Source organism: Cardiocondyla obscurior, linkage group LG27 (genome assembly GCF_019399895.1).
Source record: "Cardiocondyla obscurior isolate alpha-2009 linkage group LG27, Cobs3.1, whole genome shotgun sequence".
Classification (NCBI taxonomy): Eukaryota; Metazoa; Arthropoda; class Insecta; order Hymenoptera; family Formicidae; genus Cardiocondyla; species Cardiocondyla obscurior.
In genome coordinates this window covers 940,730-955,314 of record NC_091890.1, presented here as the reverse complement: position 1 = coordinate 955,314, position 14,585 = coordinate 940,730, and the positions used below count along the sequence as shown (strand labels likewise).

The 14,585-nt window shown below is 40.1% G+C and overlaps 2 protein-coding genes across 4 annotated transcripts; one reads left to right on the top strand and one right to left on the bottom strand.

The window, feature by feature from the left end:
- Positions 1-605: 605 nt before the first annotated feature.
- Scpx (Sterol carrier protein X-related thiolase) lies at positions 606-4,340 on the bottom strand. The gene is made up of 4 exons (XM_070673181.1): positions 4,182-4,340; positions 3,586-4,125; positions 3,131-3,506; positions 606-3,051 (listed from the first exon to the last, which is right to left on the bottom strand). Exons 2-4 carry the CDS (start codon positions 4,013-4,015, stop codon positions 2,235-2,237), a joined length of 1,623 nt encoding a protein of 540 aa, XP_070529282.1. The 5' UTR covers positions 4,016-4,125; positions 4,182-4,340; the 3' UTR covers positions 606-2,234.
- Positions 4,341-5,371: 1,031 nt separating this feature from the next.
- Positions 5,372-13,344, top strand: LOC139112235 (uncharacterized). Of its 3 annotated transcripts, none has more exons than XM_070673127.1 (8): positions 5,372-6,099; positions 6,286-6,878; positions 6,946-7,278; positions 7,383-7,451; positions 7,515-8,079; positions 8,177-8,435; positions 8,540-8,728; positions 8,816-13,344. In XM_070673127.1, the coding sequence occupies exons 1-8, from the start codon at positions 5,946-5,948 to the stop codon at positions 10,494-10,496; spliced, it is 3,843 nt and encodes a 1,280-aa protein (XP_070529228.1). In that variant the 5' UTR covers positions 5,372-5,945; the 3' UTR covers positions 10,497-13,344. The 3 variants fall into 3 exon arrangements, with proteins under 3 accessions (XP_070529228.1, XP_070529229.1, XP_070529227.1); XM_070673126.1 differs by having other exon boundaries at positions 5,374-6,099; positions 8,159-8,435; XM_070673128.1 differs by lacking the exon at positions 7,383-7,451 and having other exon boundaries at positions 5,373-6,099; positions 8,159-8,435.
- Positions 13,345-14,585: the final 1,241 nt, after the last annotated feature.

Below are 14,585 nucleotides of genomic sequence, written 5' to 3'. Positions count from 1 at the left end.
GAGGCGCGAAGACACCTAAGGCGCGCCGTCGCTTGCATGCATGCACGAGGCCTTCATTCATTTTTTTTTTTTTCCTCCCGCTTCCTTCTCTCTTTTTTTTTTTTCTTATTTTCTTTTTCGCGCAAAACGGAAGCCGCGTGTCACAATCGGACGTCAAGAGCCGCGACGACCGGGGATCATCTTCATCCCCGGTGTATTTCGTTGTAGAATGTCGCGATGGAAACTTCCTCTCGTATTCCGAGCGGGGATAGATAACCGATTGAACTTACATTCCTGTTTTACTATTTTAGAACTTGGAAAGTACATCGAGATTACGCGAGATATTACTGTAAAAGAATGTATATTTATTTAGGATAAAATTTGTTACACAAGCGGAAGAAAGAAAAAGAAACGAGAAATATGAAAAATCACGAGAACGTGTAACGATCTTTCTATCTTGCAGTTCTTACTGGAGTATTTTTTTAATGCTTGATTTCTTCATAAAATATTCATGCTTCTTCGTTTAACCTTAAGTACAACCTCGATCGACATATAATTTATCTGAAAGATAATCTAGAAGTTAAGAAATCTGTCCTAAGACAAGCAGGAATTAAGAAATAAGTTGATCATTTTTATTAATTTTTATTAATACACCAAACATTCCATCCACCTCCTTCACAGTACAAAATTGTATAAACGTGATATATAATATACATATCTATGTATATATAATACATTTATTTTATATTATAATACATGATGATAAACAATTAACCTGTAAAAAGTTCTCATCTACTCCCTTGATACCTTAAAGTCTAGTCGAAACGCATTGCACATTTTTAAAATCTACTTGCCAAAGATAATAACTATCTTGAAACTTTCTCTTTGTGCTTACATTGCGTGACTATATTTTTATAACAAAAAAAAAAAAGCGTAGTAAAATACTAAACTTTTATTTATCCCTGATCTTTATATGAAACTGTTATTTGTTACATATAAAAAAAACGTTCGCTCTGTCTCTATAATTCTAATAAGATTTCTCAACGTAATAATGAATACTAAAGTGTAATTTCTTAAAAAAAAAAAAAAAAAACTGATTCGATAACTATTTTTTTTTAACATAGAATTAAATTGTTTTTAATAATTAATTTTGGTGTCTGCTTGATATTTACAAATCGCTACGTGAACTTATTACATCTTACAGAAAATGAAAGTAAAATGAACGAAATCCACGTTCGAAGTTTCACTTTTTACCAAAGACATACTCAAGTTATTCTAAAATAAAATTAATAAGCATAAATATAATTCATTTGTACCACTTATGATGCATTTATATAACCGCGCTCATGTATAATGGCTTATGATTGCACCTTAGGTAGTAATAATGCAATTATATTATACTTCTTGCAACAATATATGGCTGATTCAAGAGTAATTTGAAAGTTATTAATTGTAGTTTATAATACGTGATTAATGAATAGTGCTAGATTATAATACGCGAGTGGCTCCTATTGCGTAATTGGAATGTTTAATCGTTTGCGCCTAAATATATGGATATAATTTCTCTGGATTCAATTAAAAATATTTTACTACTATTTACCACAGCTAAATGATGAGCTGTTGAGATTATACATATGTATATAAAATGCTATACGCTGTATTTAAATGTATAAATGTACATTACGAAGATCATTTCGAAATATTTTATCAAGACGACTTATATATTGTGCAAGCTGTTTTTTTTTTTTCTTTAATTTAAAAATATCGTGTTCCGCAAAAGTCAACGTTAGACCGAACATCAATCAAGTTTTTTTTGGACATTTATAGTTATAGATTTACATAAATTTGCGTAGTGTTTTTCATTACGAGATACATATTTTAAAAACAGACTACAAGATAAAAATCTTCGCTGTTCCAAATATAATTTCAGAGACTGTACATTGTATGCATATAATATAAAATGTTACACGCAAATATTATGCATAAGAATAAATGATATAATTTTGTTATCAATTAATTTTATAGAATAACTTTTGCATCGATATATACAAGGCTGTTTTTATCGTGTGTTTATTCCGATTAGAGGTATATCAAGAAGTTGAATCTCATAATACACTAGATTACGTATTGTAATTACGATATTGCCGATAACATTATTTCTTTTTTTTTTTAGCCAAATAGACGGAGAACAAAGCGCGAGAGAAAAAGACAGGGATGTGTTTCACGTTGCATGTTATTTTAACACATTCCACGTCTTACAATCTTGAACGGAGCAGCTCGATCTTTTTAGCGGCACGTTTTTGTAAGTCGGGCAATTTCATGGCAAGCCCCATGTTTCCTTGGATCTTTACCTTTCCTTGGAAGAAAGCCTTTTGCGGATTTAATTTTCCAGAAATAAAATCAACCATATCGGTGTCGCTAATTGTAAATGTTACGTCGGGTTTAGTTTTGCTGTTGTATTCGACTTTGCCTTTGCCAGTTTTCGCGTCGACGACCCAATATCCTTGTGCGCCACCGGGGCCATTTATGACTTTAAATCCGTAAACCCCGCGCATTCTCTCGATCAAATTTTCATCGTCTTCCTCCATCGCGATCGCCAAAGTCTTGAACAGTACGTCCGCTTGGAAAATGCTCGAGTCGGCGGCGACGTTCACGTTGTTCCTGATCACCGATTGTCTTGGAAAGCCTAAACGATAGAGACCCACGACGACCGCGCCGCCCAAACCTATGTTGTGCTGAAGCGCTAATTGCGCGCCTGGCACTTGACGCTTGCCAGCCTCACCGCGAAGCTGCCAGGTAAGCTCGGCGCATTGCGCTAATCCCGTAGCTCCCAAAGGATGTCCCTTCGAGATTAAACCACCGCTCGGGTTCACGACATACTTGCCACCATAGGTATTATCTCCGGCGTCCACCATCTTCCCGCCATAACCAGGAGGACACAGCCCTAACGCTTCATAAGTAATTAATTCATTCACAGAGAAGCAGTCGTGCAGCTCCACCACGTCCACGTCCTTTGGTCTATAGTGGCACGACGTAAAAACTTTCTCAGCAGCGTTTCTCGTCATGTCGTATCTGCAAAACAGCACGATAAAAAATTGATAATTAACTGAGTAATTATTAACAAATACAACAGGCAATTTATTTCTCGTACCCGACAATATTCATGCACGATTTAGACTGAAATGTTGCGGGTAGATCAGTGGACATTTCCATGGCCAGGATTTCGACGGCTTGTGATTCCAGGTGATGCTTGCGAACGAAATCCTCATTAGCTAAAACGACAGCTGCCGAACCGTCGGACGTGGGGCAACACTGCAGCTTCGTCAACGGTCCATATACTTTAGGAGAACTCATTATCTGTGGCAAAGTGTACTTCTCTTGGAATTGAGAATACGGATTATTTGTGGAATGCAGATGATTTTTGTATGCAATCTTCGCAAAATGCTCGGGCTTTGTGCCGTATTTCTTCATGTGTTCGATCCCAGCATTTCCAAAGAGTTGAGCAGTTATAGGGCCCTCAGACAGACCTGCGTAATTGACGGCAAAGTAAATCAATCAAGTACGTCGAATATTATTACGCCTCACGTTTATTAAATCCCAACTTACCCGCGATATCGGCCATAAGCTCAACGTGCTTGTCCATGGGGTTTGTGCGATCCGTGTACTTGGACATCAGAGAGCCACGCTCCATCTTTTCAAACCCAAGGGCCAGGACGCAATCGGCGTTACCGCCCTCGACGATCTGCTTGCCCAGGTACAGAGCGGTGGAGCCGGTAGAGCAGTTGTTGTTAACGTTGTAGATTGGACAGCCACTGAGGCCGACCTCGTAGACCGCCCTTTGCCCGCAGGTCGAGTCACCGTACACGTACCCAACGCAGACCGCCCGCACGTCCTTGTAGGACACCCGCGCATCCTGCAGAGCCTTCGTCACCGCTTCCTTCGCCATTTGAGGATAGTCGAAGTCCTCCCTGCGTCCAGGCTTCTCGAACTTGGTCATCCCGACCCCGATCACGTACACCTTCGGCTTGTGCACCATCTTGGCGATTCGGCTCTCCGTCGAAAGCACCGAAAAAATTTATCTCGAACGCAGCACGGTCTAGGATGTCACTCAGAGACGAGACCTCCTCGCGCGGTCGGACGGGAATGCTGTGAAAGCGGGAGAAATGAGGTAGAAGGAGATAAAAAAAAAAGTGACGACGTACGCAATGACGCTGCCGCGGGACTGTCGTGATCGGTCGCTCGTACGCCCTGGGACGGACCTCTCGCCGGACTTTAATCCTTCGCGTGTACCGCCCGAGGAAGATCGGGAAATGACAAGGCGGTTTGTGGCAGCTCCTCAGAGTGCACAGGCCGAGTTGCGATAACGAGCGACGGTCGCATCTCGCCACGGCGCGAGTGGCGACCTAGATCGACGCCTCCGGTGAAAATAACACGCCTCGCGCGAGCCGCTAATTGCCGGCCGCCATAATGGAACCCCGGAAAGAAAAATCTTTCGAGTCGACTTTCTGCGAGCCGAGCGTCGCTTTTACTTCGACGTTTGCCTCCTGCACCCCGTCGCTTCGACGTGAGATGCGATTTACCGAGGACACGTACGCACGTGTCTTTCGCAGACGCGGTAAAAAGAATTTTAATATTTATGAACCGATAAAGAAATAGTATTACGCTCGTTTTTATTTTTATTGCAAAGCCGCGCTTGTATTATCGCCCGGTTTTGTATCGAGAAATGAACGACATTGCGCGTTTATCGTAATGAGATACTCGACAATCACTTTCGAAATGGTGTTTTAAATGAAAAGGCTTTCAAATGAAGTGTATGAACGAAAACATTTGATTAGTTCCCCGAGGCTTATCTCGTATGTAGAGATCAACATACTCGACGTGGCCATAAACTCTCTCTTTAATTACGTCTATCTTATTACGAAAAAAATTAATTATGAGTTATTAAAATTGGAATAAAATATATATTTTAAAATTATTAATTTAGATCGTCCGAAGACGAATTTACCTAAAGCGATTATAAAGAAACAAATTTAACGTTACTTTCGCTGAATACTTTTGCTGAATATTTGATGAATTATATTTTTTTACGTCGGAAAAACGTAGATTGAACCGTCGTCGTCAAATATATATAGTTTTGTGTGCAAATAAACTTTCTCTCGCGATCTTTTCCGGTTCTGTATCCCCACTTGGGAAGGCGCACGTAGTGCACGTCCGCGGTGCCGGCGGTGCAGATGCATTAGCGTAGACTCGCACGTCCACCGCCCGCACCTATGGCCCCCGCCGCCGCCGGCCATTGCGCGCTCGTGTTTTGGACCCACCGAAAAGATGGCCGACCGTTGTTTTCGAGATCGCTCGCGCTTCCAGCACATCGCCGACGAGGTACGGTGCAGCGCGGCGCTGTTCTGAGCTAAACCTCGCCGCGGAGTTGACATGCCGGGCGCGCGATAGCCTCGAGGCCGCAGTGAATCGTCCTTGTGTCAGTGACAGTCGCGCGCGCGACTGTATATCGCTTGCCGCATCGTCTCGGCGTCATTGTCGTCGTCGTTGCCGTCGCGGTGTTGGCCGCCGTCGTCGTTGCCGTCGTGGTGTTGATCGCCGTCGTCGTCGCCATCATCTTCGTGGTGGTCGCGGTGACTATCGTGTGAAGCTCAGTGCACCTCGGCTAAGTTCTCGAGTCCTGCGGTGCGAGCCTGACGACGTGCCACCGGCGTGCCCGAGTATCGACGCGAGGACGCCATCCGAGTTTGCTAAATAATCGCTGCCCGGTCTTTCTAACCCTCTTCTCGCGCTGTTTACCGCACGCTCGCGTGAGACGCGTCTTGGTTAGGTCGTCCAGAGCGGGCCGCCCGCACGGTTCTATGACACCGACACGCCGTCGCGCGTGTACCCCGCGGTGGCGCACGTCGACGATGTGACCGCGACGTCGGAATCTGCGACTCGGGCGGCGACCGGATAACGCGCGCGCCATGGCGAACGACTTCGACGCGGAGCAGTTCGAGCGACGGCTCCACGCACTCAAGGACTCCCAGGAATCTATCCAGGGACTGTCCGCATGGTGCTTGGACCGGAGGCAGCATCACAAGAAGATTGTCGCCACTTGGCTGCAGGTTTTAAAGAAAGGTGAGTACAAATTTATAAATTAATTACAATTTCTTTAAATGGTAGTTTTCGTCACAGGCAGGTTTGTTTAACATTTACATTGGATTATGTATACGTTGTAATTTTATCTTTTAAACATGGGACGCAGTGGCACGTAAGCTCTCCAGGAAGGTAAAACTAATTTTTCTTTCTTTCTTTATGAAACAGTTAAAGTGGAGCATCGACTCACGCTGTTTTATTTGGCAAACGATGTCATTCAGTACTCGAAGAGAAAGAACTTTGAGTTCGTGGAGTCATGGGGGACCACACTGCAACGTGCAACACCCATGGTTCGCGACGAGAAAGTCAAGCATCGTATACTGAGGATTTTTAAGATCTGGGATCAGCGGCAAGTCTACGATGAGGAGTTCCTTACTGATCTGTCCGGCTTAATTTCGGCGGCACCAAAAAAGAAATCGGAACCTCCACCGACTACGCAGCCTGATGAGTTTCAAGCGGCTCTACTCATTTCTACAATGAGATCTTGCGCAACTTTGGAACAAGCCACTGATGCCAGACTGAGAGATTTGCGGGAAAGCAACATAGACATAGAATCCGCAGACGAATTACGCTCATCGTTAAAGGACAGAAGACGAGTAGAGGACGCGGAGAAAGAGATAGACTTGGTCGCTAGGAACGTCGAGAATTATGTTCGTGCGTTGGAGGCAGAGATTAGAGAAAGGAGACAAGTGGTAGAATTATTGGAACAAGCGGATCAGTTTTATGAGACTCAACGTGGGGAAGTTAAAATAGTGACAAATGTAAGTGTTAAAATTTACAAAGTAATCTGATTGACGCTAATTTTTTACGTTACATTTTTGTGAACAGGCATATAGAAATTTTGGCAGTCGCGTTAAAAATTTGAAGAAGAAGTTAGACGAGTTATTGCCTACGTTCGTCTCGCCTATACCGTCGCCGGATATAAACGCACCGTCGCCGAGTCCCGATAGTGATATAGAGCTACCGGGAGACGAGACTCAGTCAGTGAACAATCAATCAGGGATTATTGATGTAGCACCTCCGTCTATCTATGGTTCATATTCTCACGAGTATAATCCTATACCTGTGCCTGCACCTGATATGGTACAAGGCAACGAGTCGACGGGCTTCATCAATAATTTTCCTTCTTTTATGGGAGGAAATGTGGATTTTGGTAACACGGTAAGAAAAAAAATTTGATGTTATTTTATAAGGAGAAGAAAAAAAAAAAAAAACATTTTGTGTTGTAAACACAACTGATTATATCGCACATCATTTTCCTTTAGAGAAATTTATTTAACGAAAGTTCTGAGACTTCTCCTGGAATGTCTCAACAATACAATGAATCTTTAGAGGTAATTATTCTATATAATTAAAACATTTTTTTTTAAGTATTATAATTCAATGATTATTTTCAGGCAAAACCAATCGAAGTAATCAACATGAGACCATCGAAAAACGAAAAAAACAATGCGGATTTCAATATATCTAATTTCCTAAAAACAGTTCTTCCATCTTCCGACGAACCGTCAGATTCAGGTGGAATTCCGGGTTTAGGCCTGGACGTTTCGGAAAATAGAGTGGAATCACCGCAACGTCCCAACTACACACTTTCGCCCTCATTAGGGCCGCACTCTGTAACTCCTGTGATTTCGAGAATGATGAGTAGTCAGAGTACACCATCTCTCAGTGGTAGTGGTTTAAACAATTGCCAGATGAGTCACAGTACCCCGTTGACGGTTCGCAATTTGTCCGAGTCGCACACACCATCTCCATATTCCAGTCAAAATAGTCAAAATAATATAACTGGCCCTTTCGACGCCCCCACTAATAGCAGCACAGTCAATCCTTTACCTCCTCCTCCTTTACCGCCACCCATTTTCCTCGACGATGAAAATTGTTACAACAAACTGCCACCGAAATTTCCCACGTGGACGCCACCAAATGAAGGTATCAAGGACTCGGCCAAATGGGAAGAGAAAGGTAAAAAAAAATACTCTTTTTGTTTAATAATTACTATCTTTTATTTTTATTGTTATTTAACAATACATTGCGTCATAAGATTTTGCTACATGTTCAGGCAAGAATAGTATGAATCCTACGTGGCCCGGCGAATGTGATGATAAAAACAAAAATTCGTGGATGGACAGCGATGGAGAGAGATGGGATTCCAATAACGATTCCACATGGCCAGTCGGTGGCAGGACAAAAAGTGATATGCTGTCCGAAACTCCTGAATCGCCGCCTATGTATGAAAAGGCTGGTTTTGCCGAGCCAGTGGAATACAACGAACCTCAACCACAAGAATCTCTAAACACCACAGGAGACGTAGATCATAGGTAATATAATTTCTATCGGAATATCATTATTTTTATTTTTAAATTGTAATTAATTATTAATATAAATTTCTAATTATTAAATGTATTTTTTGTATTATTTGTAGAGTGATTCCAATTCCAATGGCCCGTGAAAATCAGTTACCGTATCGTTTGATGAAAGCGGGCGACGTTGATCACCGTAATTTAATCAGTCTGACTGGTAGCCCGGCGAATCATCATAATCCTAGTGATTCGGCTTTATCTTCTTTATCTAATAACAATAATTTATGGTCTACAGGCGATCAAGATTATCGGTGAGTTTTATATTGTTATATTTCAAAAGTATTAATTTATAGCTAAACGTACATATTTTTTATATTTTTAATTTCTGCATAATTCAGGCGACACATGCAGCCCGGTGATATTGTTGAAAGTGTTGATATGGAAATGTCAGATGATGAAACTGATAGCAAACCAAAAGGCAGGGTTCTCGTCGATCTTAGATTGCAAGATCGCGACATGCGTGTTGGTGCACCGCCGTCATCTCATCACGACATGGATATGCGTATGATTCCTCTTCCCATTGGACAAATGCCTAATCCACATGATACTCAGCTTATGCAAGATGTACATTTAATGCGTTCAGGACCACCTCCGCCGCCACCATTACCGCAGTTTCAGCATCAGGGTCAAGGTGGTTTTCGGCAAGAACAGCCGGATTTTTCTCATTCTAAACAGTCAATAGACTTTCATCCAAATCAATCAAAGTTTCAGCAAAACAGACCGTCGAACTTCTTACGAAATCAGCAAGACTTTCATCAGGTGCATCAATCGCAACAAGACTTCGAGTATTGCGATAGAGAACATAATATTCGTTCGAAGCAAGATTTTTTAACGGAATCACCAGGACGTGGAAGATATTCGCAATCAGATCATTCACATCAACATGACAATTCATCTTTTCATAGAAACGAGTGGAATAATCGTAGTGGTAATAATCGTGGATTTCCAAGGAATCGACGAGACAGATACTCGGAAGATCACAATATGCAAAAGCAGCGAAACAATATAGTAAACAGTCGCAAGTCCAGATTACAAGATCAACATCACCAATCATCGTCGGAAATTCTGTCTAATAATCGAGGATTATTGCAACCACCTGACGCCGCTGTTATTTTTAATGAAGAAAATATGTCGATCGGTAAGCCAGAATTTGACAGGGACAACAAATCTATATCTCACAAAACAGATGCCGAAGTAAATCTAGAACGTGATGCCGATAATTGTCAAAGTTCTTCGATAGCACATGTACGGCAAACTTCACATGATATGTCGAGTTCTCACGAATCTGAACACAATCTACATCAATTAAGTCTCGATCGTGAGCAACAGTCAATTTCAACCAAATTAGAAGATCAGTCGTCATTAATTAATCAAGTGATGGTTGTCCCGATAAGGACGGATAATTCCGGGGATGAACAGATGCAGCACGTTCCTATTTCAGAATGCGAGGAGTACGTTGAGTTGATCGAGCACTCTGAGCTCGTAGAGAAGACAAGTGTGACTGATAACGAACTGACTAATCAAGGAGAAAGCGTGAATTCTGCGGAAAAAGAGTTGTTAGATGAATCAATGAGTTCGACCATAATGGGTAAGGAAATGAAAAGAACAACGAACGGTGATTGCGACGAGCAAAGTCTCGAAGAAGGAAGCCCCAACAAGAAAAGGCCTCTCTTGCAGAATGGGCCGCAAATGTTGAACGATGACTCGTCTGGTCCGAATGGTCCCGCATTGATGGCGGAATCGCATCCCGCTATGATGTACGAATACGATGGACCAAACTTTCGGCCGCGTATCGGCGCGCCTTTTCCACTTTGGCGAGGTGGGCCTCCTCCACCTTCTTCTAGAGGAAACAGAGGAGGATTTAGAGGCGGGCCCATGGGGCTGCCTCGTGGTCCGTGGATGGACAGAGGGCCACGCGGTCCCGCAGCCAACAACTTCTCGCCGAGAGGAATAAAACGCGGAGGCAAATTTTGGGGCGGCAGTGGTTTTAGAGGCCGGGGACGAGGCAGTAATTGGTAGATAAAGCAAAAACCTTTGAAGAACTCAACGATTTTTTTGTCGTCATAATTCAACCGGATACATAAGCGAAGCGTGTTTCGCACTTTGTAAATACACACTTTTTGACATTCTTTACACGCGCGCGCGCTTTTACACACATACATGCACACTAACACACATACACATACACATATACACAAGTTGCTACAGATTCGGTTGGTTTCATTGAAGATCTTCAGTAACGAAGATTCTTCAGGTTCTTCTGCGCGATTGATTCGCCTATATAAATATATAAATAACAAATAATTATATATATATATAAATACATATTTCAATAGATATATGCATACTTAGTACATGTTTCGTTAAGATCTTAACGAAGTGTTAAAACGAAGCGGCTTGCGTTTGCATACATGTATATACGCGTGTACACATATGTGTTATTATCAATTTTAGTAAATGATTAGGAGCAACGTACGATGAACTTCAATACGTCGCTCGTAGTCACTGCTATAATGACCACGATCGTCACTCTCATAGGTTTTTATGTCAGGAGGATTTACGTTTATGTATGTGCTAAAAGAACGACTTTATGTCAGGATAAATTTGCTGAAAGGAGGACTGCTTTGAGCGAGGTCGAGCACCAAAAATCACAAAAAGTTACGGTAGTTAATTGATAGGTGATTGGTAGCATCGATTGGAACCGAGCGTAACTTCGCCGAGTTCATGTTTCCGTATTGTAGACTTACAAGAATGACTCCTGTAAAATAATTAACACTGGCGGAAAATGAGCTCTCTCTCTCCTCTCTCTTTCTCTCTCTCTATCTTTCTATCTTTGTCTCTCTTTTTCTGATTGAAAGCAGTTTCAATTTCTAATTAGAGAACATGTGTTTCTGACCCGATTATTATATTTCACGGGTCTCCTATTATTCCTTATTCCTCATTTATCTTCAAAATAAGAATGGCAATCATTAGTTTTTTCCCCTGCCTATGCCTTCGATCCATCTGATTATATGCCCCGCCGTTTTGTCTAAAAATTCGTTATAAGAGAAAAGAAAAAGAAAAGGAACATGAAAAACATACAGGCGTGTCAATGAACATTTTTAAAGTGTACTAATAAAATACAGTGTTTACGTTCTGGTCCGCTTCGTATATTTTCCCTGTTATTATTTTTCGTTTATGTTACATTCGGTGAACGAGCATTTTTTTTCTTCATTGCAGATTGTTCTCCTTTGCATAAAGAAAGAAAAAAACATGGTAATAAATAATAATCTGTTGTTAATCCACATACTCAACCGCGAATGCGTTGCATTTAATTTATTTTACGTTGTGTGAATTGTAGAATTGCAAACACGTTTTGTTTTTAGTATCGAGAGACTGACGATAAGGTGCTCTTTTATGAAAACAGATTTTTTTTTTTGTGCTTGTGACCAAAATGAATTATTGTAAAATGAATAATGCCGAAACGATATGCTTGCTTCGTGAAAATTTTTCGTTCCTTTTACAGTGTATTTAAAAACCGACGACTAAGTTAATCATAAATTTCGCGCTCCTGTTTAAAGAAATTATTTAAAAGTCATAATTAATTTTCATTGTTATTGTATCGATCAGTATATATTATCTCGTCAATTTTTTTAAATGTAATGAATCTTGTATTGATTAATTTTTCTTTTTGTAAGACAAGCAGATCGTTGCGGCAGCCTGATTCCAATGTAACAAGCGTAAAAGATGAACCGTGAAATTTCTCCTCTTTTTCTGATTGTTTAATAAAATACTGAAGAGGCCCTTTCTTTCTCTCCAGATCTCAAGCTTGATCGCCGAGAACCGTATTCCCATTTTCAACGACGCCGTTTTACCGACGCGCACAAGTCATTCGCGGCTGAATGTATTATTACAATTATTGTGAGAACGTAAAACGCACGTATTTACATTTATAATACTTTGGGCTCTACATATATTTGAATATATATGTATATGTATATATATATATATATATATATGTATATGCAAATTAATATATAAATTTATATATATTAATATTAATGAAAAAAAAACTATATATATATATATTTATTTATTATGCATTTAAATATATTTATATATACATATACATATATATAATATATATATTTATATATATATTTAGCCCGCCATCCCCTTTTTTATTTCTTTTTCTTTTCTCTTCTATTTTTGACAAGTCTTTTAGTCTCGACACGCACCACCTTATGCATTTCTCATCTTTAATTTCTTCCACACTCTATTACAGAAATACGAGGAAGAGATACGATTTATCGATCCGTTTTGTGGCTCGCCGTCCGCTTCCGTCCCTTTCCGCCTCCCCGCGGTGATGACGATTAAATTAAATTAGGGCATCGCTTATCGGTCGGCGAGCGGAAAAACGAAGGCGATATCGCCTCAGATCATACGTGCAAAGAGAAAGAGCAGGGGGAAGGGGGGGGGGAGGGACAGATGACACGCAGTCACGTGTATGGAAATTATGGACCGCGATGTAATTTTTTGCGAATTTTTTGCGGCAATATTTAATAAATGTCCAGAGATCTTGCGTAGAATATGCGTCGAGCGATTCAGGAACTCCTCCAATACTCTTGAGAGATGTGAGATATATATATATTTACGGTATAGGCTGTCTCGAAAGGATGTGAATTAGTGATAGACTTTTACTTCCGTGATACATGTACGGCTTGTGATGTCCTTTTTTTTCCCCATCTGTCGAAAAAAGAAAAGAAAAAAAAAAAATAAAGTCACAATAACTTCTCTTGTAATTAAAACGTCGCTGCTTACGAAAATATTAATAAGGCACTCACCTCTTTTCGTTTTTTTTTTTTTTTTTCTTCGATTAATTTGCGATCTAATTTAACCGAAAGTCTCATGAAACTGCAATTGATTTGCGAGCTTAATTAAGACGTTTTTGTTAATCAACGATATGTTACGAATAGCTGGTAGATAATTTTCTGTCGTCGGCTTAAGTTTTACAGTGTAAATAAAAAGAGTTCCTCGTAGATCTTAAAGTGTTAAACAGGCGGAGGCTTCACCGATTATCACAATGTCGAAATGAATGGCTTCAATAAACAAAGTGCTCCTGATGTATGTGAATGACGGAATCATGTTTCTTTCATAATTATTTTATCGATTTCTTTTTGAAAAATAACATAAATATATATATTTCGTGCTTGATGATAGAAGATATTCTGTTGGGGGCAGAAATCACGCGAGAAATCACGCGGGAATATCATATCATTTCCCTAATCTGTCTTTATTGCATGAAGATTAAATCGATGGTTACTTAAATAATGATTTCACACTTTCCCTCTTTGTATATTTTTCAAGCCGTTACCAATTTACATCGCGTTTGAGACAGCCTGTACATTCGTGTACATATTACTCTTTCTTTTTCAGAAATTGAACACGTTACTCTGGAAATTTTGATAACGTTGAAAGCGTTCCTTATTATCAAGGTCGTGTCAACGTAGATTTTAGCTAGAAGTGCCTTTTTCCAATTGAATCAAATCCTGATCGTATATTTTGTGAGAAAGGAGGGAAGGAAATATGTCTCGTCCTCCGATAAAGAGGAGGAGACATGTGTAACAAAATTACGAATGTTTTTTGCAATTTAATTTAATTAGTCGAACATGTGTGGAAGGTGAAAAATGAGAGAGCGAAGAAGCGACCCTGTGCGTTAGTGGATGAGAGTGTAAGAGTGATAAGGAAGGAATGGGAATGATAGAGTGAAAGAAAGGAAGTAGAATAATCGATCCGAAGTTGTAATAAGCGAGGCACGATTATTCCAGAGAAATATTCTGTACATTAGATTAATGGTAAATTATTTAATTCTGCATTAACGTTAATGTTAACCGAGTTTTATATCTGGATATAAAACTATTGTGCATACTGTGTATGCGAAGAGTTTTGTATATTGCCTAATAAAAGAATGATCTTTATTACTGTAAGCCTAATTTATTGTTATAATTATGGAATGTTATTATATATTTATGACTGAGCTAATGTAGAGAAATTACATGTTGATTTTTTTTTAAATCGCTTATTAAAACGTCGATAAAAAACATTTTTACGTATAACATTTTAAGGGAA

Bases quoted from the DNA above. Each gene is read 5' to 3' on its own strand.
- Scpx (XM_070673181.1), bottom strand. From the start codon at position 4,015: ATGGTGCACAAGCCGAAGGTGTACGTGATCGGGGTCGGGATGACCAAG. The intron at 3,507-3,585 runs GTAAGTTGGGAT...TCAATTACGCAG, and splicing joins GCTTATGGCCGATATCGCGG to GTCTGTCTGAGGGCCCTATA. The intron at 3,052-3,130 runs GTACGAGAAATA...GCTGTTTTGCAG, and splicing joins TCGTGCATGAATATTGTCGG to ATACGACATGACGAGAAACG.
- LOC139112235 (XM_070673126.1), top strand. From the start codon at position 5,946: ATGGCGAACGACTTCGACGCGGAGCAGTTCGAGCGACGGCTCCACGCA. The intron at 7,279-7,382 runs GTAAGAAAAAAA...ATTTTCCTTTAG, and splicing joins ATGTGGATTTTGGTAACACG to AGAAATTTATTTAACGAAAG. The intron at 8,729-8,815 runs GTGAGTTTTATA...TGCATAATTCAG, and splicing joins ACAGGCGATCAAGATTATCG to GCGACACATGCAGCCCGGTG.